Source organism: Sylvia atricapilla, chromosome Z, assembly GCF_009819655.1.
Source record: "Sylvia atricapilla isolate bSylAtr1 chromosome Z, bSylAtr1.pri, whole genome shotgun sequence".
In the NCBI taxonomy this organism is placed as follows: Eukaryota; Metazoa; Chordata; class Aves; order Passeriformes; family Sylviidae; genus Sylvia; species Sylvia atricapilla.
Genome location: NC_089174.1, coordinates 11371709 through 11391976, shown reverse-complemented (window position 1 = coordinate 11391976; position 20268 = coordinate 11371709). Strand labels below are relative to the sequence as shown.

Below are 20268 nucleotides of genomic sequence, written 5' to 3'. Positions count from 1 at the left end.
GGCACAAGTAGAAAAAGCAAATGTCCTTACAGGGCCAGGAGCTGGAAACAGCAACTCAGAGACTGGAAATACAAACTCAGAATAAAATCCAACCGCTGGGAGACAGCCACTTTTTCCCAGTGGTGACACAGGGAGAATCTACACCATTGCAGGCTCTTTTGGCCCTGCACCTACCAGCACTCAGACCTCTAGTCACCCAAGCTCCAGAAACCAGGACATGAGCATGGCTCACTGCGTGCCAGAGCTGCCCAAAAATGGGATTCATTCTTCAGTGTGTCACAAGCCAACAGCAACACCCTGGAGAGAGACACTGGGTGTTCCCCAGTGCTGGGCAGGCCTGAGGGCTCGGGCTGTTCCAGCACACCTCACTGCCCCTGCCTTGCCATTACTTACATTCTTTACAGAGACAGAGCTGGTAACTTCCCAAGCACTGTCCCTCTGTCAGGAATGATGTCACTGCCGTGCGGGTTGTGTGACCCCAGCCCAGCTGTGCCCCTGCTCAGGGGCAGGGGCTGTGCCTGGGCCGGCTCTGTCTGACCTGCAGGGCTGAGTTGTGGTACTGGCATGAACAGGGTTCAGCTGCAGGACATGTGGACCCTGAGCACTCTGACAAGTTTGCAAGGCAAACATGGAGGTACACCAACGTCCTGATTTACATCCTTAAAACTTGCTAATTCCAGGACTTGACTAAGTGATGCAGCTGTGGCATGTCCCACTGATCAGGTCTCACTTCTTGCTCATCAGGCTTCAAAATGCACAAAGATCAAACCTCAGAGAACATCCTGCCTTATGATAATCTGAACATTTTGCAAAACTGAAAGGCACGGGAGCTCAACATAGGAATGAAGCCCCAAAGACATGGACCAACACACTGGCCTTGTCCAGCTCACCAAACCTGTGCCAAGCTCCAGCTCCTCCACAACATGCTCATCCTGTATCATAGAATCACGGGGTATCTGGGGCTGGAAGGGACCTCTGCAGCTCCTCCAGCTCCAATCCCCTGCCCTGGCAGGATCCCCTGGAGCAGTGACACAGGAACGTGTCCAGCTGGGCTTGGGATGTCTCCAGAGAGGGACACTCCAGGCCCTCCCTGGGCAGCTGTTCCAGGGCTCTGCCCCTCCATGGACAGAACTTCTTCCTCCTGCTGGGGTGGAATTTGCTGAGCTTTATTTGATGGCCCTTGCTCCTCATCCTGGCACTGGCCTATCCTAGCATCCCTTGGAGATGTCTGTATGGATTGATGGGAGCCCCCCGTCAGCCTTCCCTTCTCCACCCTGACCAGGCCCAGCTCCCAGTCTCTGCCCAGCAGAGAGATGCTCCAGAGCCCAAATCCTCTCTGTGGCCTCCCCTGGACCCTCTCCAGCAGCTCCGTGTCCTTCCTGCCAGGCTGCTCCCGGAGTACAGGGGTACCAGTGCCCTCCGTCACACAGAAGCCACAGCCGGGACCTCGCAGCCCGGGCTGCGGCGGCCCTGGGGCCGAGTCCCGCAGCGTCCGTGTCCCGGACAGGGACACCGGGAGGGACCCCGAGACAGCGGGCCGTGCCCGCCCCGCCCCGCCCCGCGCACCGTGTTGCGGGGCCCGCGCTCGCCGCCGCTCGCCGCCGCCCCGAAGAACCTGCTGAGCACCAGCTGCCGCGAGGCCCCGCCGCCCCGCCGGCCCCGCGGCATGGCCGGGCCCCGCGGCATGGCACCGCCTCCCGCCGGATGCGCCCGCTCGGCCCGCCCCAACCCGCCCCGGCGCGACACGGCGCGGGGAACTCGGAGCGGCCATGGCGCGCTCGCTCAACTCCATCGTGGCCGTCAGCCAGAACATGGGCATCGGCAAGGACGGGCGGCTGCCCTGGCCTCCGCTCAGGTACCGCTGCCTGCCGCCGCCGGCCCCCCCCTCCCGCACTACAGCCCCCAGCGTGCCCCGCGCCGCGCGGCAGCACGCGGGTGCGGCGGGGCCGCGCGGGGCGCGCTGGGAGCTGTAGTGCGTGAGAGGATGCTATGTGTGGCGGGAAAGCGGCGGCATGGCGGGAGCGGGGCTGTTGGGTGGTTTTTCGGATGGGTTCTTTCTCGTGGCTGTGGCCGCAGGTTATCGCTCATGCAAGTACAGCTGGGGGGACAAAGATCCCGCCCTCGACCATGGCACCGGCCCAGCCCCGTCCACCCGCCTCTCCCCGGCAGCACTCCCATCCATGAGAAGGGTTTTTTTTGTTGAAATTAGAGAACTTGCAAAAAAAATTACGAATTAGAGAATTTATTCTTAAGACACGTTGTAACGCAGTTCGTGCTTCCCCGGCAGGAATGAGTACAAGTACTTCCAGAGAATGACGAGCACATCCCGTGTGGAAGGTAAAGTGCAGGGTGTGTGGCGCCGGACACTCAAACCTCGGGATTCTGCATTTCACTGCCTTGGCCCCCTTCCTGCCCTCACAAATCTCACCAGTATTTCAGCCCTTTGTAACTGGTGGGATTAGATGAGAAAAGAAGATGAATCAGATATTTCAGAAGAGATGCAGGAGATCTCTTAGGAAACAATTTTCAAGTCCTTTCACCAGAGGAATAGAAAATTTCATCTGAAGTTTATGTAACAAGTCTTTACCCAGAACTCTAAGTTAAGATGGGAAGGTTTTCACAAGCTGCCTAATTAGGAGAAGTGGTTTGTTTTTTTTCAGTCTGCATTAGCTTATCTAACTTGTTTGCTGTAGCTTAGCCTTGGCCATTTGATCCATCCCTCTGACCCTTGTGACGGTAATTTTGCTGAGTTTTCTGAGTGCCGAGCCAAATCCATGCTCCAGAAAATCCAAACCATGCTGATAGCGTAGAGCAGAAATACTGCAGTTGTTTGTCAACACTTTTTCATGGTTTGTTTAGGGCTTTTTTATGCTTTTAAAACTCACTTGTTTGGTAATAAAACTCACTTCTGATCAGCTTGATACAGTGTTTTCATTAGGTGACTTATTCAATTTTCTAATTTGAATGTCTGTTCCGTAATCCACAAGGAATGTCTAATCTCATTTTGAAACAGTTTTAAGTGAAAGACTTTACATGTGTTTGGCAACCTGATTCAGCCCTTTGCAACCCTATATATACAAAAAAAGGAAAGAACACAATTGACAGTTGTCTTTTTAGATGTCTGCGAGTTGCATCTTACCTGCCACAAATAACCTGTGATCAAGAAAAAAGATGTTTGAAATATAATTACAAAGAAACATTTTGCTCTATCCTGCCTGCAGATCTTTTGATAAGCTGTGGTCTTAGATGCTAGGCAGGTAAAGTGCTTCATAACCAGACTTCCTAATGGATTATGCTGCCATAAATCTTCACACCAGGAATGTCAGGTGTGACACAACAACATTGTCTCTGTTGTGTCTGGAAACAACATGGAAAGAGTGACCATGTTGGCTTTGTGGTTTTTTCTCTGATAACTTTTTCCTGGAAAAGAGAAACATTCCTTTCCCTAGCAGATTTATCTATGAGAGGTAGTCAGGTTATGAATGCTTGGGTTTGGTCAGAAATTATATTTATGTGTGAATGTAAGAGTATTATTGAGCCACTGGAGCACTTCGACTTTAGATTTAATTTGACTGGTTCTTCTCCTAGAAATTATTGTGGGTTTAAAAATCTGTGTGTGACTCATTTGAAAACTGGAGCTTAGCTCATGCTTTTGCTAACTGCTGGAGTGGGGCTTGGAAGGGCAGGGGAAGTCCATCATTGTCTCTAAACAATTCAAGTCAATTCTCTCCTGCACAGGTAAACAGAATGCACTGATAATGGGTAGGAAAACATGGTTCTCCATTCCTGAGAAGAACCGTCCTTTAAAAGACAGAATTAATATTGTGCTCAGCAGGGAGCTCAAGTAAGTATGATAAATACTTGTCAAACAAATAAAAACCTGCACCAAAAAATGTTTGTAGCATTACAACATACAGTAGTTCCAAATGTAGTCTTTTTGATACCTGGTTAGAAAGCATTTCTGCTGTTGGTTCTGAGTGTTATAACTACTTTACTCTAAATTTTTAATTTTTTAAAATTCATTCACAAGGTAATTGTCATTACTTTGCATCATGAGTACTGCTTCTAGCTCTACTCACAAGCCATTTGACAATTTTCAGTAGTGCTTCTGACACATGCATTTAACTGTGTTTCTCTGGTTTGTGCTTAGATTGGTGGCCCTTAATCCATTTTTGAAGTTTATTTTCATTAGACTTTGTGGATGAACTGTCCATTTTCAGAACTCTCTTCTTGAATGCATCACCCACAGTCACAGAAATATTTTTAAACACAAATGTCCACTTGTGCTTCATTGCTTTGGAGAATGTTGGTGGATTTGCGGGTGAATATGTGGGTGGTCAGCAAATACTGGCTTTTGAACTAGTTTCATTGAATGAAATATTAACATTCGGGAATTCAAGTAAAAATCTACGTTTAATTTCTTGATTATCTGTATTTTATGGTCTGTGTTTAATTTATAGATTGTGTATTCATCTTATGGATAGTATATTTCTCAGTTACACTTTTTCAAAAACATGTTGTGAAATTCCTGATTTTTAATTTATAATGCCTCCTAAATTCTGGTTAAGCTGTGATCTGTTGAACAATCCTACAGTCAGATGAGACTTTTAACATAATTTGGCAATAACAGGCATTGCAAAATAATTAACTAATGTGAAACGTAGTTATTTGTTAATTCAGCAAAGCTCATTTTGTGTCTAGTTTATATTGATGATCATGATGAATTGTCCTTTATTTATTTAGTAATAAAACTTTGCTTTTTCTAGGGAAATCCCGAAAGGAGCACATTATCTTTCCAAAAGTCTGGATGATGCTTTAGCTCTTTTGGATTCACCAGAGTTAAAAAGTAAAGTAGACATGGTTTGGATCGTGGGAGGCACTTCAGTGTACAAGGTACATTTAGCCTCCTCCTAAATTACTGATTTTCTGTGATGGGATGAGGATGAAGTTCCTATTACTGCTGCTTTAGGAGGTGCTTTCCCTTCACATTACCAGCAAACTGCAGTGATTGCAGCAGAACAGGTCTCAGAGAGTAGGATCTCAACTTTCAAGTTCAGAATACCCATCCAGAAACTGAACATTGCTCTTGCCAGTGGGCCAGTGTCACACTGTTGTTGTGCTTTTGAGAGGTTTTCATAAATACCTAAATTACTAGGTTCTTCAGACAAAGCCCATATTGTTATGTTTATTTTACTGAGCCCATATTGTTATGTTTATTTTACTGAGATTGCTGAGTGACCCTGCAAAAGATGTGAAAAGAAAAAAAAAAAGAAAAAAAGGGAAAGTGCTCTGGGATTTTTAGCCAGAGTGTGACACTCTATACATGTAAATGGAGAAGAAAATAGGATTTAGAGAGAGCTGACAGGTCATGGTGTCAGCAATAACAGGAGATAATCATACAACAAAAGGTTCACACTCACTCTGCTTTCCCGTCCAGCGGTGTTCCTACTGCTCCCACTCCCTGGGTCAAGAATTGTGAAGCAAATTCTTTTTAACAGTGAAAGAAGCAGTGCTGTTGTCCTTTAGTTATTACAAGCATGCTGGGAGATACACTCCAGTTGTTGTTCAGCACTCAGACATGAGATGTGTGATGGCAGTGCCATAATGCACCTGGTGGGAAATTAGGGCTGATACTCTGCCCTGTGTACAGGGTAACAAAATGCATTTTTCTGGTACTTCTTTACACTTCATGTTTTTCATGAACCTCTGTGTCTGAGGAAATGCATCTTTTACAGTAAAAAAACAGTTAAGTAGTTACAGATTGCTAAGACTGTAAGAAGATGAGGTGCATATGAAATAACACTGTTGTTCCTCGTGGTGAAGTCCACCATATATTCGACGTGCAGATGCATTCAGCCTATAATCAGATACAGTCCTACAGAAGAACTGTTCTTGGCTCTCAGCCACGATGGTGCCTCTGCCAGGCAGAGGGTTTCTGGAGAGGGCTTCCCCTCACAGAGGGCAGAGCTGTGTGCAGCAAGAGCCAGAGCCAGCTCTGAGCAGCAGCATTTGCCCCTTCCCTGCCACAGCCACAGGCTCAGCTGTAAAGAGTTACTGCTTCTGCTGCTTCTTCCAAGAGCATCTGTCTTGGAGTCTTGGAGGCTTCTATTTTAACTATTTTTCCAGCATCTGGCTGATACTTGGAAGACAATAATGCCTTTTTTTAGAACATTACTCACCGATACTAACATTATAAGTTGACAGTTTTGATCAAGAATAAATTGGAATGTACTATTTGTGCTGATCAACACAAGGGAATTTGTAAAGTAATAGGAGACCTGGTTACCCTGGACATGGAAGAGCATTGAGGGAGATGAGGATGTCCAGTGTGGAGAAGAGAAGGCTCCAGGGAGACTTCAGAGCCCCTTCCAGGCCTGAAAGGTGCTACAGGAGAGCTGGAGAGGGAATTGGGACAAGGACCTGAAGTGACAGGACAAGGGAGAATGGCTTCCCACTGCCAGAGGGCAGGGATGAGTGGGATACTGGGAAGGAATTGTTCCCTGGGATGCTTGGGAGGCCCTGGCACAGGGTGCCCAGAGAAGCTGTGGCTGTCCCTGGATCCCTGGCAGTGTCCAAGGCCAGGTTGGACAGGGCTTGGAGCAACATGGGACAGAGGAAGGTGTCCCTGCCGTGGAACAAGATGAGCTTTAAGGTTCTGTCCAACCATTTGTAGTTCTAAAATTTCAGCTGTTTCCTCCCTTTCAAGCATCTACTAAAGACATTTCAAAGGAAGGTTTAATTATATTAGGGAGAAATTTGACAGTTTTATACAGATTCCTGCTCTCAGATTACCTTTGTAATGTTTACTGAGAGGGTTTTATGGGGACCATAAACATCTACCAAAACTCCAAGCAATATTTTTAGTGCCTGTATTAAAGATGCACAAAGGATTTTACATGAATATTTCCATTATACCATGTAGAAATATGTGGGAAGTAAAATAGCAATTGGTAATTGAAGTGAATTGAAGCGAACTACTAAATTTTATTCAGTAATTTTAAGTATTTGGTTTTAAAGCACTATTTTGATCTCAGTAGTTTGTGTGGCTCAAAGGTTGAGAACTGATTTTGTTCATTAGTACAGTTCTGTGCTTGTCTATAGAAAGACTTACCCCATTTTGATTATTCAGGCTGTTACAGGATTCTTGTTACAGAAAACCAAGTCTATTTATACTTTCTGCTGTCTGTCAAACAGAAAGGATGTTCACATGAGAGCTTCTTACTGCCCTTTCAGATCAAGGCAAGCACTTACAGGTGGCAGATTTGCAGGCTCCCAGTGAGATTTGCCTCCAGCTTCTCTGTTATGGTCTTCTGTCTGACCCTATCATCCTGTGGGCAAGGAACATGGTCTGTGCAGGGTGTTTGTTCTGTGGGTTGCTCACTCCTTGAGTGGTTTTGCATTGGGAATTACTATGAAGTGGAACCACAGGCACCCATGGCACTTGGTGAGGGGCTGCTCTGACAACCTGTCAAGGGGCTGCTGTGGGTGTCAGTGGAGGAGCAGGAAGATATGGGGATTCTCAGGTCAGCACTGCAGCTGCTCTGCCCAGCTTGGTCTGTGATCCTTGGCACAGTGAGCTCAGTCTGGTGACATTCCGTTGGGATTCTGGGAAATAGGAAGCAGACGCAGAATGTACTGGATCTGAGGGTGCACAACTGAGGGCATCTGTCAGAAGCTACAGCAGCAGCTTTGCCATTGCCAGACAACACCTCCAGGGTCCACATCGTTATTTGAGGTGGTGGCTTATTGTCCTGTGGAGCCTTTTAACACAGCTCCTAAACTTAGCACTATCTGATCAGTTAATCAGTTTGGCTTGAGGAGGTCCACCATGATCAGGGCTGTTGTCACCAACCTCTGGGAACAATCCTGTAAGCCGTGTTTCTGTAGATGGTGTGAGTGGGGAGTGTGCCATGACCTTCCAGATGTTTGCTGTTTTTTGTTTCCCACACCCCTGATGCGTGCCCTGGGCTGTTCAGGATGTCTGAGCACCTGCCCTGCTCTAAATGTTGCTTGGACCAGGCACCATGCTGAAACACCAGCCAGGCCTGCCCTCATCCAGGGAGCTGGGGCAAGGTGCAGCAGCTGCCCAGCTGTCTGAGTGCACATTTGGGGCATTGGTGTGCAGTCTGTCTCTGGTACAGGTGGCTGCAGTGCCCTGTCCAGACTTCACAAACTGAGGCAAGCCAAGGTACTACAGCATGTGCTCCAGGATGGCATTTTGGGACAGGATGCTGCCTGCTAGAAGTGGGATGAAGGCAGAGGATTGCTGCTGTTCACATCCTTTTCCTCCTCAAACTGCAGAAGAGGAAGGGCTAGATTGGTGAACATTTATAAGGACACAGAGCATACTTCTGTTGGTTATGGCCATCTCTCCCACTGTCCCTCAGCTCTCAAGGACAGTTTTCTGCAGGGGGTGGGAGGATTGGCATCAGCTGTCTCAGGTGCTCTGTGAGCTGTGGTGACCACTCACATCCTTGTGTAGGTCATGCTGATGCTGTGCTCACACGCTCTAGGAAACTGACCTGACCTCTTTGACAGGGAAAGGGGGAGCAGTGGGGACAGAGAGAAGCTGGGTAGGGTGTTGGGATTGACAGGTGAGAGCAGAAAGATTGAAAACAGCTCCATCAGTTCAGCGAGGGTTCAGAAAAACTCATGTGGGTGTCATTTTCTTGAGGTGACTGGACAGTGATCCCTTCATCAGGTTTATTATCTCCTAATGTAGCTGCAGGGCAGTAGTGATGCCTCCCGGGAAGCTTTTGGACTTCTGACAGGACAGGTTAGCAGGTTAACTTGCTTGGATCTTAGTGCAATGCCATTTGGATCTCCTCTGCACTGTTCTGTGTCTCCTGAGTTCCAGAAGGAGCTGGGGTTGCTGTTGTCTGTCTGGAGGAGGAGGAAGGAGCCCAGCAGGGATCAGTAGGTTACAGCAGTTACAAAGCTATTGCATATAGTGGCAGGCACTCTGTGATTTTGTGTGGGCACTTCACGTTTTGAGGGCTGTCTGGTGGCTTGTGAGTATTTCTTGTGTGCTGGCAGCTTGTGGTGGTGGCTCACTCATTGTACTGATGTACTGGAGCACAGTTTCTGGCTCAGTTTCATCCTTAAGAAATTTGGTCCATGGTCTGCTCCCACATACAGCTCAGGAATGCTGAATGGGGACAGTTGGAAGATTCATTGGACTCAATGATCTTAGAACCTCAGTGATCTTTTCCAGCCTTAGCAATTCCACAATTCTGTGATTTCAAAACCAGGTTTCTGTTCTGAGTTAAGACAGTGCTGCACCTGTGTGAAGGTATTGTCTCTTGAGAGGTTGAGGTTTTGTACTTGACTCAGAAAAATAATGCTCTCTGGACATCCTAGGGGTGTCAGAGGCCCAGAGAATGGTTTAGGGTGGAAAGGGCTTAAAGGCTCATGTCGTTCCAAACCTCTTATCATGGACTGGGACACCTTCCACTGAGTCCACTCAGTATAAATTGTATTAATCTCTTTTAACCACATTTAAACTGTGATTTAGAGAGGTCAGAAACAACATTGAGTTTTTACTAGGAATAGGACCCGTAAGTCCATCACATCCTTATATATTAAATAGGTTGTTAAAAAAAATAAACAAAGCCAACAACAACAAAAACACACACATACAAATCCACAAAAACCAACAGAGCCAGGTGTCAACTTCCTTGTGTGTATGGTATGGTTTTATGATATGCAGAGTGAGTATGTTATCATTCCATCAGCTCAGTTCTGATTTCTCTCTGGTCCCAAAAATATGGTGAAACCAGTGGAGTGGGCTGGACAGGGCAAGACTGAATTGAGTATCAGTGAGGAACTACTTCATTCCTTGTGGAAATCACAGCAATGTGATAAAACAACTTTACCACCCTGCCATGTCCTCAGCAGTATTTCACTGAGGCAGTGTCAGAGTCCTCACTCAACAGGCTCCTTTGGAAGCTCCAACTGTGGAAGGTTTTGTGTTTGATAGAAAATTGACTTCTCTGAAGTTTTCTGAAGTTGCCTTGGGAGGGCAGGAAGGACCAGGCATTCCCAAGGGAACAGGAGCTGGACCCCATGGGCAGTAAGTGGAATGGCGGGGGCTCCCCAGCCAGGGCTCAGAGTGGTGGGACAGGTCCGTGGGGCAGGGTCAGGCCCCATGATCATGGCCAGGTCAGACACGGCCTGGGGATGACCAGGCAGGGCTGTGGGCACGGGCTGAGGCTGGGTTTGGGATGGCAGCCAGTAGCTGACTTAACTGTGTACTTGAGTCCCAAAGCAGGGAAAAGTTGCCCTGAACAGAACAGAGCAAGTGAAACGGGGGAGCATATTTGTCCTTGCACGCTCACTAGCAGGCACTGGGCACTCCCACCTGCTGAGGAAGAATATGTGGCCTGAAACCAGCCTGACCCTGTTGCTCTTCCCCATTCTCTTTTCTGTTTGCTGTTTACTGGTCACGGGCCACCTAAACACAGGCCTCCAGAGCTGGTCTGGGAAAACTGAGGAAGCATTTGCATTTGTTTTGTGAATGTGGGGACAGTGACACGGTTCATTCAGCCAATGAAACCATTTCCCTGCAACAGGGGTCACCATCTGGTCTCCATGGGGTTAAATTCAACTTTCTTTGCAATGCCTGTGGTCAATCCCACCCTGTGCTCTTCTCTGGTCTGTTGTACTGGTAGAGAGTTCTTGATAAAGGTGAATTCCCACAGAGTTGGATAGGATTTGTTCTACAAAGCAAAAGTATGTCTGTATTTAGAGAACACAATATATTTTTATTTGTGAAGCAGATTATTATTCTTCTGTCATTTTACAAGTGTGACTCTTCTTACCTCCCCATCCTTAAACACAGCAAAATACTAGTATTTGTGTACAAACTGGATGGACACCAGTTCAGTGCTGTTTGTGTGTTGTGAATTACCTCTTTCATTTTTAACTGTTCTCTAGTAGAGCAGCTTTTCTACGAATTAGCCTCTCAGCAGTGGTTAATTAATTTTATTGGATTCCATTTGTTATTACTTGGTTCCTGTGTATGTTGAAGTAAAACGTAATGGCCTGCTGCATGGTGAGTCATCTTCCACAAAGAGCATTGCTCATTGCCAGTTTAAGCAAAAGGGAGGGAGAGCTACAAGCTTTTCAAAAATGTGTTGCAACCAAACGTAGTGTACCTTTTCATGGGTTATTTTAATGCCCACAGAAATCTGGAAGAGTTGCCTTTCTTTGATCTCAAGACAATGTGTATATTCCTAACTGCTGAATTTGTTAGTGAAAAACTCACTTAACAAACATTGTCTTAAAACATTTTCATCCAAGGAGCTTGGAAATGTAAAAACTTTCAGTGCAAGTTACCATTTTGTGACAATCCAGAGATCCAACTTTGAAGTTAAACTAAGGGGTAGATTGATATCTGGAATTCCAAAAAATGCAGCACAAACCCCTGGCAGTGATCTTAAGCATCAGAACAAATTACCTTGAGGTGTGGGCATCTCTCACCACTTAAACCTTCCTGTCTCCTGAAGAGCTGTAATTTAGAAATTGCTTGTTGCTACTGGGCCTTACTGTCCCTTTCTTCTCACTATTCAAATTTTGTTGTTCCATCAGATACCCCAGGCTCTCAGAATAGGTAGTGCTGCCACTTACCAGGTAGAACTGATACAGTGTGAAATTATCCCTTTCGAAACTGCTCTTCAGCTGAGTCTAAAAGAGGAGATTCAGAGTGTAATTTTCATGGCTTTGCTAAAATCTTGTGATACATAAAATTGTGACTGAGCTTGTGTTGTTCCTAAAGGCAGCAATGGAGAAGCCAATTCATCATCGATTGTTTGTGACAAGAATCTTGAAAGAATTTGAAAGTGACACTTTTTTTCCAGAAATTGATCATAAAGACTACAAGCTTCTGACAGAGTAAGTACCAAAATGCTTATCAGGCTTGTCTTCAGAATAATCTAATTTGAATGTTTAAGGGTTCTATTAAGGCCATGTTGGTTTGAGTTAGAGGTGAATTTATCCCCAGAATCATATTTTACTTATAACCTGGAATGGCACCACACTCTGCACAGATTTTCTTGGAACTTGCTGTGTTCTTCAACTCTGTGATCTTCATGGTAAGGAATTGTCTATGTCAATTTGCTTAAAAGTAACTTTTTCTTATTGTTTCCTGGTTTAGAATTACTCAAATATTTACTAAGCTTTGTAACTCTCAATGTGTTGTTAGTAAATAGTATTTGGCCTCTGAATGTCTTTGATAAATTGCCAAAGACAAATTAAATTGATTTGACTGGAGAGGCTTGAGCTTTAGATATTTCTAAGGTTATTCCTTCCCTCTTGAGAAAATTACTTCTTACTAACAAACATAGTAGGAAAAGGTGTACAAAAAGTTACAGGTTCTGCCATCCACTATGGTTTCTTGTGTATTATCCTTGTCATTTTCCGGTTGTGCTTTTATGTCCTCTCCAACAAGATTACATCCAACAGACACTAAGGCAGCAAAAATTCAGACACCTGCCTCAAGAGCCAGGGAGGACTGGACCTGATGCTCTTCCTGCTGCTCCTATTTTGGCTCTCAGCTGGTTATAGACCAGCAATGGAAGAAATAGAAAGTATGAGTGAAACTCTCCTCAGGGAGCACAGGAATGGATTAGCACGGCTCTGGGGGAGGATAAGCAGGGGCAGGGAAGAGGGATACAGGACAGAAAAGGTGGGTGGGGAGGATGAGTCACTTCCAACTCCAATATATTCTGAACTACTATGTGCTCATTTGAGTGTCCTCAGATCTGACCCAAAGCTCTCTCTCTCTCTCTCAGCTGTTCCTAGCTATACGTTGTTCTTGCCCAATGTACTGAAATGAACATTGGTGTTAGAACATGATTTTGTAAGCTAACAGGTAATTTCCTCACTGAAGTGGAAATCTGACGATGCCAAACCTTACCAAATAAATTTAAAATGTATCTCTCCCTCAAAGTCAGTATTACTCATACAAAACCCTTGTTCTTTCAAGGGAAGATGAAAAGATTTTGAAAGCATCTATTAATAAGAAGTGGTTTAGAAAACCTGGAATATAGAGGAACTCTTTCTATGGTAGCAGTCACCTGCTTTAGTAATCTCTTGCAGACTTGTAAAAAGCCTTGTCCTTAGCATTTCCTCAAAACCAATTTAGGAAAACCAACGTAAGAAAAAAACCTGAAGTGTTCTATAATCTCTTCTTCCTTAGCATACATTTTTGATAACATATTAGAGGTTGTAATAAAAATGTTGGGTATTTCTTTATTAAGCCAAAAATAGGGGTGTTGTTTTCTGTCAGAGTATGGTTCCTTGATCTAAAAGATGGATATAAATCATATAAATCATGGATAGTAGTTAAATGATTCCTAAAAACAGTGTACGTGTTCAAAAGACAGTGTTTTCATTTTTTTCCCAAACAACTGGCTTTTCTAGTTGATTGGATAAATTACAGGTGAATCATAATGATATTTTTACCTGCTTGTTGGCTTTTGTCTTCTCTTCTCTCTCTCTAGGTACCCAGGTGTTCCTGCTGATATCCAAGAAGAGAATGGGATCCAGTACAAATTTGAAGTGTATGAAAAAGCTGGTGTGGCAGAATAAGGGTGGCATTTTGTACTTCTTTTGTAAGGGCAGGTATTTTAAACCATGAAGTTTTACTGACTGTAAAGATACATTAAATTTTTGAAGAAAATCATGCCTGATGGTAAAATACCTCAGTAGTGAATGCTTCCAAAAACCACACCCCACACTTTGAAGTTACACCCTGCAGAAGGGGGTTTGAGCAATTCCACAGCAAAGGTTGCATGAAGCCCTGCACTGATCTTACAATCCGTGGCAGCATCCCTGACAATTCCTTGGGTAAGGAAAGGCATTAGACTATGTCAGAGACTTATTTCTACTGAAACAAAGGAGTTTAGTATCTCTCTCCTTGTTCAAAACATCCAGCACTGCGAAAGCAGCAATCCTCCTAAGTTTAATTGAGATGTTGTATACATTTATAACACCTTTTAAAATGTATTGGTGTAGAGGTAAAGGTAAGCAAGCCCAGCAGGAGAAGGGGAATCAGGGAGTCTCACACAGCAGTTGAGGGATGCACTGATCCAGGATCTGTCACTCAGGATCACCAGTCCTGCTGCAAAACCTCCTCCAGGTGGGCTTCTTTCCCCCTGGGGCCACAGGTCCTGCCAGGAGCCTGGTCCAGCAGGAGCTCCCCACGGGATCACAGCCTCCTTCCTGCATCTGCTTCTCTGGTGGGCTCCTCAGGGCTGCGGCTGAGGCTGTGCTCCTGATGGGCTGAGGGGAATCTGTGCTGCTCCTGCCTGGCCTGGGCCTGGAGGGCTCTTTTCCTGTCCCCTTCCAGCCCCTCTCGCCCCAGCTGTTGTTCCCCACAGGGTTTTCCCTACCTTCTTAACTCTGTTATCCCAAAGGTGCAATTGCCACTGGTGGGCTCAGCCTTGGCCAGCAGTGGCTCCATCCTGGAGCTGGTGACTTTGGCCCCATGGAACACGGGGGAAGCTTCCAGCAGCTTCTCACAGAAGCCACCCCTACAGCCCCCCTGCTCTCCAAACCTGGCCACGCAAACCCAGCAAAATCTGGTAAAGAAGCTTTAATATTTCCCTAGGTTCACAGCTGTCTGAAAGCTTGGCTGCTCTCATAAAGATTCACTGTGTCAGTTTGACCACAGCCACTTTGAAGTGGAAGAAAATATACATTGGTTTCTTAAAAGTCTGTTCCTATGCTCCTACCAAGCATTATCAGTAAAGATGCAGTTTGTCAGTGTGATTTTGAATAATCTATGTGACAAATATGGATTATAAGCAATAATGGAGTAGTCCTGTTTGATCTTTGTTAAATATAGTTAAATACAAAAATACTACAAATATTAAATAAACTGGTATAATTTACATTGATGTTCCCTTAGAATATCAGCTATGAGCACCCCCTGAATTTTCCATGGCACTTTACTACAATACCTAGGTCTTAAAAAACATATTTGTTGCAGCACCTGCCCTGAGTTATCTCAGTTTTCTCTGTTTCCTTTGAAACTGTAAGCACTTCCCTGTATTGATTTTCTTGTTCCGTGTGTGCTGATGTTACATCAATCGATAAAAACAAGTTTATGTTTACAAAATGCAGCAAGAAGTCTCCAGAATTTTAAATTGACAGCACATTGTTGAAAGGGAAGAAAGAGACTGTTACCAGGGAGATGTCATGGGGTTTTTTTAAATACAAGTCACAGTGACCCTGGCAAGAGAATAACCTCCCAAAAGTGTTTAAAACATACCTGTTATAGGTCAGTGTTGAAAGCTCTGACACTTTGCAAAGTACTGTGTTTAGGACAACTGACATTTATTAAAAATGGGAGAACAGACTTCATGCAATGTTGGCTGCAGCCGACATATATTAGAAACTTTGTGCCTAAGTGCAGAGATACAGCTCACTGAGACCAGGATGTTTTGTAGCGTCATTTCAGTTTCAAAGAACTTTTAACTTGGGTGCAAAAACAAGCCTGCTGGGAACATAAGTGGTTACTCTTGATTCTTTGTGGACTCACGCAGTCCTCTCCAGATTTAACTTAGGTCCTTTGTCAGATACAACAACAAATTAAGTTAATTTACATTTCGTGGAAATGTGAATTTCTGAGTCTGCTACTTGAAACTTTTCAGAACATAATGCTGTTCATTCAGTGTGGCTCTCTGCCACAAAGATGCATTTTTGTTTGGTTTGGTTTTAGTAGAAACACTGCACTTGGACAGCACCTTTTGTACCACAGCTTTTCAACATACAGAGCCCTGTTGAGAGCTAGGAGAATGCAGTGAAGCTGAACCCAAAATCATGTTCAGCCCACGGGCAGACACCCCAAGCACCGCTCTTTAATCACACCAGGGTTAAAGGCTTGCTGTCTCAGGATGGCTAGGCAGAAGGGTGTGAGCCTGTGTGCTCAGCAAGCGCGTGCAGACTGTTTGCTGTTGGATGTATTGTGAGGGTGGTTATCTGGCCCCTGTTACCTCCCCAGGGTAAAAATAAGTCTCTTATATTGTGGCTTGAAGAGAAAAAAAACCTGTGTTCCAAATGCGTCTTCCCTGTGTTTTGTTTACTCCTGTACCTCATTGATGAATGATTCCTTGAAAAGCCATAGATTCTCATTATGTCCAGTACAGGGGAAAATGTCATGTTTTTACCCAGTTGCATGCAGCTAAGTGCAATGAATAGCATCATGAGTGACAGCGTAATTAACAATCACCAAGAAAAGTCTATACAGGTATAATTTAATCCCCCTCATTCATGCTTTCCCGGGAACAAGCTGTTCCAAACATATTAAAATTTTGATTTCCAAGGATAATACTAGATTTAACAAGATAGCTAAAACCAGAGGGTTTGCATAAAAAGTGAAAAACATAAATGTTTTTATTGTTTGTCAATTACTTATTATCTCTTATCTGACAGTGGACAGCGATTTCCATTTGGCAGTAGAAAGCTGATGTTTTCAGTAGTGTTAGAGTCACAGTGTATTCAAGGTCAGAGCTGGGAACATTCCAACAACAAATCTCTGTCATGGACAGCAATCTATGGAAAAGAAAGGTACACTCTGAAAAATAAGTTAGCTAATTTAGCAAATAAAATACTATTAGTATTTATACAGAAGAGCAGGGGAAAAACAGGAAGGGGAGAATAGCAATGATTATCTTACTCAGGTTATCTGAGGACAGCGCTAGTAGCACTTGACATGACATCTTAATGGGGAACAGACAATTGTGTTTTCTTTATCAGCAGCTAATTTGGTGAGAATTTAAACCTAAACCAAAAATTACCCTCAGTAGTTAAAAAGTTATGCTAACAGAAGAAGGTAGGAGCAGGCAGAGGCAGCAGCTGACTTGGAGGAAGGATTGTTCCTTAAATCAGGACAGAAAATTAGGTGAGCAGAGGTGACAGATGAGGCAGCAAAGCCTGGCTAAGTACAAAACTGGGAGATGCCTCCCGTATTATTCAGGTGTGCTGTCTCTGCCCGCCCTGGGGGGCTGTAGGAATGAAGCCAACCAAGTTAGGGTAAGGCTGGCTGAAAAATCTGAAGAGCCAGGTCCTGAAACAGAAGAGTGGAAGAGGAGAAAGAGAGCTGAGAAGAGGAAATTGAGGTTTCTTAGAAGGAAACATGGTTTATTCTATTAGTTTGCCCTGTAGCTATAATTACTAAGAAAACACTTTAAGAGTGCTGGCAGGGCTTTAGCACCTTTAAGATTCTGTGACAAAGAATGTCATTAGTGAGAGGTTTTCAGGATTTGGGCATTTGTGTAACTGCTACTGTCACCTCCACAGAAATCCTCAGCTGGAGTTGCTATCCAGAGGTGCTTGCTCTACACCCAGGAGCAAGAGTCCCATCCCAGAGCCTCCAGTGCCCAGGCGTTGTGGCTGTGCCCGGCCCAGCGCTCTTCTGCTTCCCTCAGTGTGCAGCTTCTGCTTCTGGGACTGCAAGAGGGAAACCTGCTCTTTTCCCTGTCTTCACTTGTTTTCAGCTGGCTCTGGGGTGATCCTGGGTTATTCAACCCTCTGTTCCCTGCAGATCATTTTGTCTCCTTTCTGTAACATCAAAGCAAAATTCATACAAGAAGTCTTTTGTTAGATTAATTTACATGGTTGGATAAAGAATAGATGAGCTCTTAACCAGAGTTCTATTCTGATTACATTTTCAGGACTATTTTTTCAAGTGACTTGGACAAGAGCTTACATTGCAAAAGTTGCCTGTCATCTCCAATTAAATTCGGTGGGTTAAAGTAGATTATCTTTTCTCATACATCTTGTTTTGCTCTTTTTATCATTAATGGTTTAGCTACAGCGTTTGTAGATCATCTTCAGTCCTTGAGCTGTGGTCCTCACCATTCTGTCCCTTATCTTTTCAGCTGTCTCATTTGATTGAAAATTTACAGGGATTCAGAGAATTGGGCTGATCAAGAGAAGTATGTATTTCAAATAGATGTCTCTTAAGTATGTGCTTATTTCTGATTAAGTGGTGGTGAAGTGTTTTTCTTGAAATTGGGCCATATATTTGCCTAAGTAAGCAAAAACTGGAGGTTAGAAAGTAAATAGTTTGTTAAGTGATGTCTGCTGTGAAAAAAAAAAAAAAAAAAAAGAGGGGGAAATAAATACAAACTTATAATAAACAGAATCTGAGAGGACAGGAAATTAATGATACACCATTACCCATGGAGCTTTAAATCAATGTCTTTTTCTTCCTTGAGCAGTTCTGTTTAACAAGTTCCTAATACCAAGCAGAGTCTTTTTCAGTAAGCAAGCTATTATTCAGAAACCATAAAATAGTTTATGAATTGTGTAAGTGATTAAATTGAGATGGACACTTGCATGAAAACATAACATTTTGATGTTCTCCTCCAAATGCAGTTTTCCACACAAAACCCTGCTGGGGACACTCACATTGGTTTTGGACAGTTGTCCCAGTGGATGGATTGCCAGCCCTTCACTGGAGATCCCTGCTTCACCTCAATAACTTAAAATGGATTGGTCACTGAATTGCACTAAAGGTTGTTCAGTTGTACTAAGGATCACTTTAGAAGCATTTAGTCTTTTTTGTTGTGTATCAGTAGCTCTCTGTATCAGTAGCTGATTGAACATGTCCAAAAAAGCTCCTAGAAATGGTTTCTTGTGAAAACATCTTGAAAAAGAGCTTCATTTTCATGAGAGCAAGAAGGAACTTTTTATCGCTATACCTCTTCTTGTTAGGTTTGGCTCAAAAAGATTAAAATCTAGATCTGGTCCCATCAGCATTCCTAAGTGGAAAACCTCATTAATGTAACATCTAAGTTTAGAAAGACTTCATTTTTTTCTAATTAGTTTTAAATCCTTTTTTTCTCATGCTTGTTCAGTTGTTTATCATGGTAGAAGGCAACCTGTTCCACTGGAGTTCTTTACTCACTGACTATTTTTGGGCATAGTGCTGTTTCAGCCAGTCAAAATTGATTTCTTTAGTGTTGACTCTCAGTGTCTCTCATGAAATTATGGTTATCTTTTGGATGGAATAATGTAAATTCTGTTCCCTTTTGTTGCAGACCAGTTTCCCATTTTCTCTGCACAATTCACTATTTTTTCCCAGTATGTAATTCAGATTCTTTTAGAAGCTGCTCCAGACTTAAAAGTACAGCCAATGTTCTGCTTCAATCTAAACAATTTATAAACATATGTATGAGAAAGATTCAGCTCCAAGGATATTCACAGGCTGTGGGAACTGGCAAAAGAGAGTTATCCACTGAACCTGCTGATTTATAGCACCCGGGAAGGTAGCACTTGCATTGTGCAGCATTTCCAAGGCTTGTGCCCGTGGAACAAGACATTTATTGGAATATATTCTCTAAAACTGTTAGAGGGAGCCCTGCTTCCGTCACCAGCCACAATTATTCCTGCAAGTGTCACAAGTGCAGTTCCCACACACACTCAGTTTTTTAATGAAAGTACTTGGCAATAAACCACCAAACACTTCAGAGAGATTATTTATCCAGGCAGAAAGCTCCGTGTCATAAATAGCTAATCAAAACATGCGTGATGGAAACCAGGAGATACCTAGGCACTGGCCTGATCTGCCTGGAGGCACAGGGTCACACCAGAGCTTGATGGGCCCACAGAGACTGTTAGCAGGGACAGTGCAGTGCAACATGTGCCTCCAAATTGCCTGGTAAACAAACCAATAACATAACAAGGTACTTCTCTAGATTTTACAATGCACACATGGGGTTTTTGTGAGACTCCTAATTCCTTCTGTTTGGTTTTGGTCATTATTTCTGAAGCACAAAACATAGCACTCCACTTCTCTCTTAGACCTCTCAACTGATGTCTCTACATCACTACCATAATCCCCTTTCAAGATTTTGAACAAGCAAGCAGCTGTGCCTGTTACATTCAAGAGATATATATTTAAGAACACTGTTGTTTACAACATGAGTGCATTCCTCTCAGCAAACAGTTCTAGTACAGTCAACATCTGCCTCTGTACCTTATGGTTTAGAAGGTTTTAAGGTACCAAATTAGTATATGATAAAAATAGTTTCAGGGCTTGGGGTTTTTTTTTCAGTCAACCCAACAAAACCAAGTTAATTAGGCTTCTATATTTTTCCATTCATTCACCATTTTGAAAAGAATTCTGTGCACTAATACATAATAAAGTAACTGAAATACTAGAATTACTTCCATTACGTTATATCGTATTCAACAGTTTACGCAGCAATGCATTATATAAATAATCACATGTGTAAGCTTATAATCACATGAGTTCTT

At 43.8% G+C, this 20268-nt stretch overlaps 2 protein-coding genes across 2 annotated transcripts in view; one reads left to right on the top strand and one right to left on the bottom strand.

Annotated features, from left to right (window-relative positions):
• The window catches only part of MSH3 (mutS homolog 3), a 91179-nt gene extending 89496 nt beyond the window's left edge, over positions 1 to 1683 (bottom strand). The window contains exon 1 of the mRNA XM_066339742.1: positions 1567 to 1683. Coding sequence (XP_066195839.1) covers positions 1567 to 1668 — 102 coding nt within the window. The 5' untranslated portion in view covers positions 1669 to 1683. The remainder of the gene's footprint in view (positions 1 to 1566) is intronic.
• Positions 1684 to 1705: 22 nt separating this feature from the next.
• Positions 1706 to 13684, top strand: DHFR (dihydrofolate reductase). Its single transcript, XM_066339743.1, has 6 exons — positions 1706 to 1855; positions 2288 to 2337; positions 3739 to 3844; positions 4767 to 4893; positions 11777 to 11892; positions 13503 to 13684. Exons 1-6 carry the CDS (start codon positions 1770 to 1772, stop codon positions 13588 to 13590), a joined length of 573 nt encoding a protein of 190 aa, XP_066195840.1. The 5' UTR covers positions 1706 to 1769; the 3' UTR covers positions 13591 to 13684.
• The last annotated feature ends 6584 nt before the right edge of the window (positions 13685 to 20268 follow it).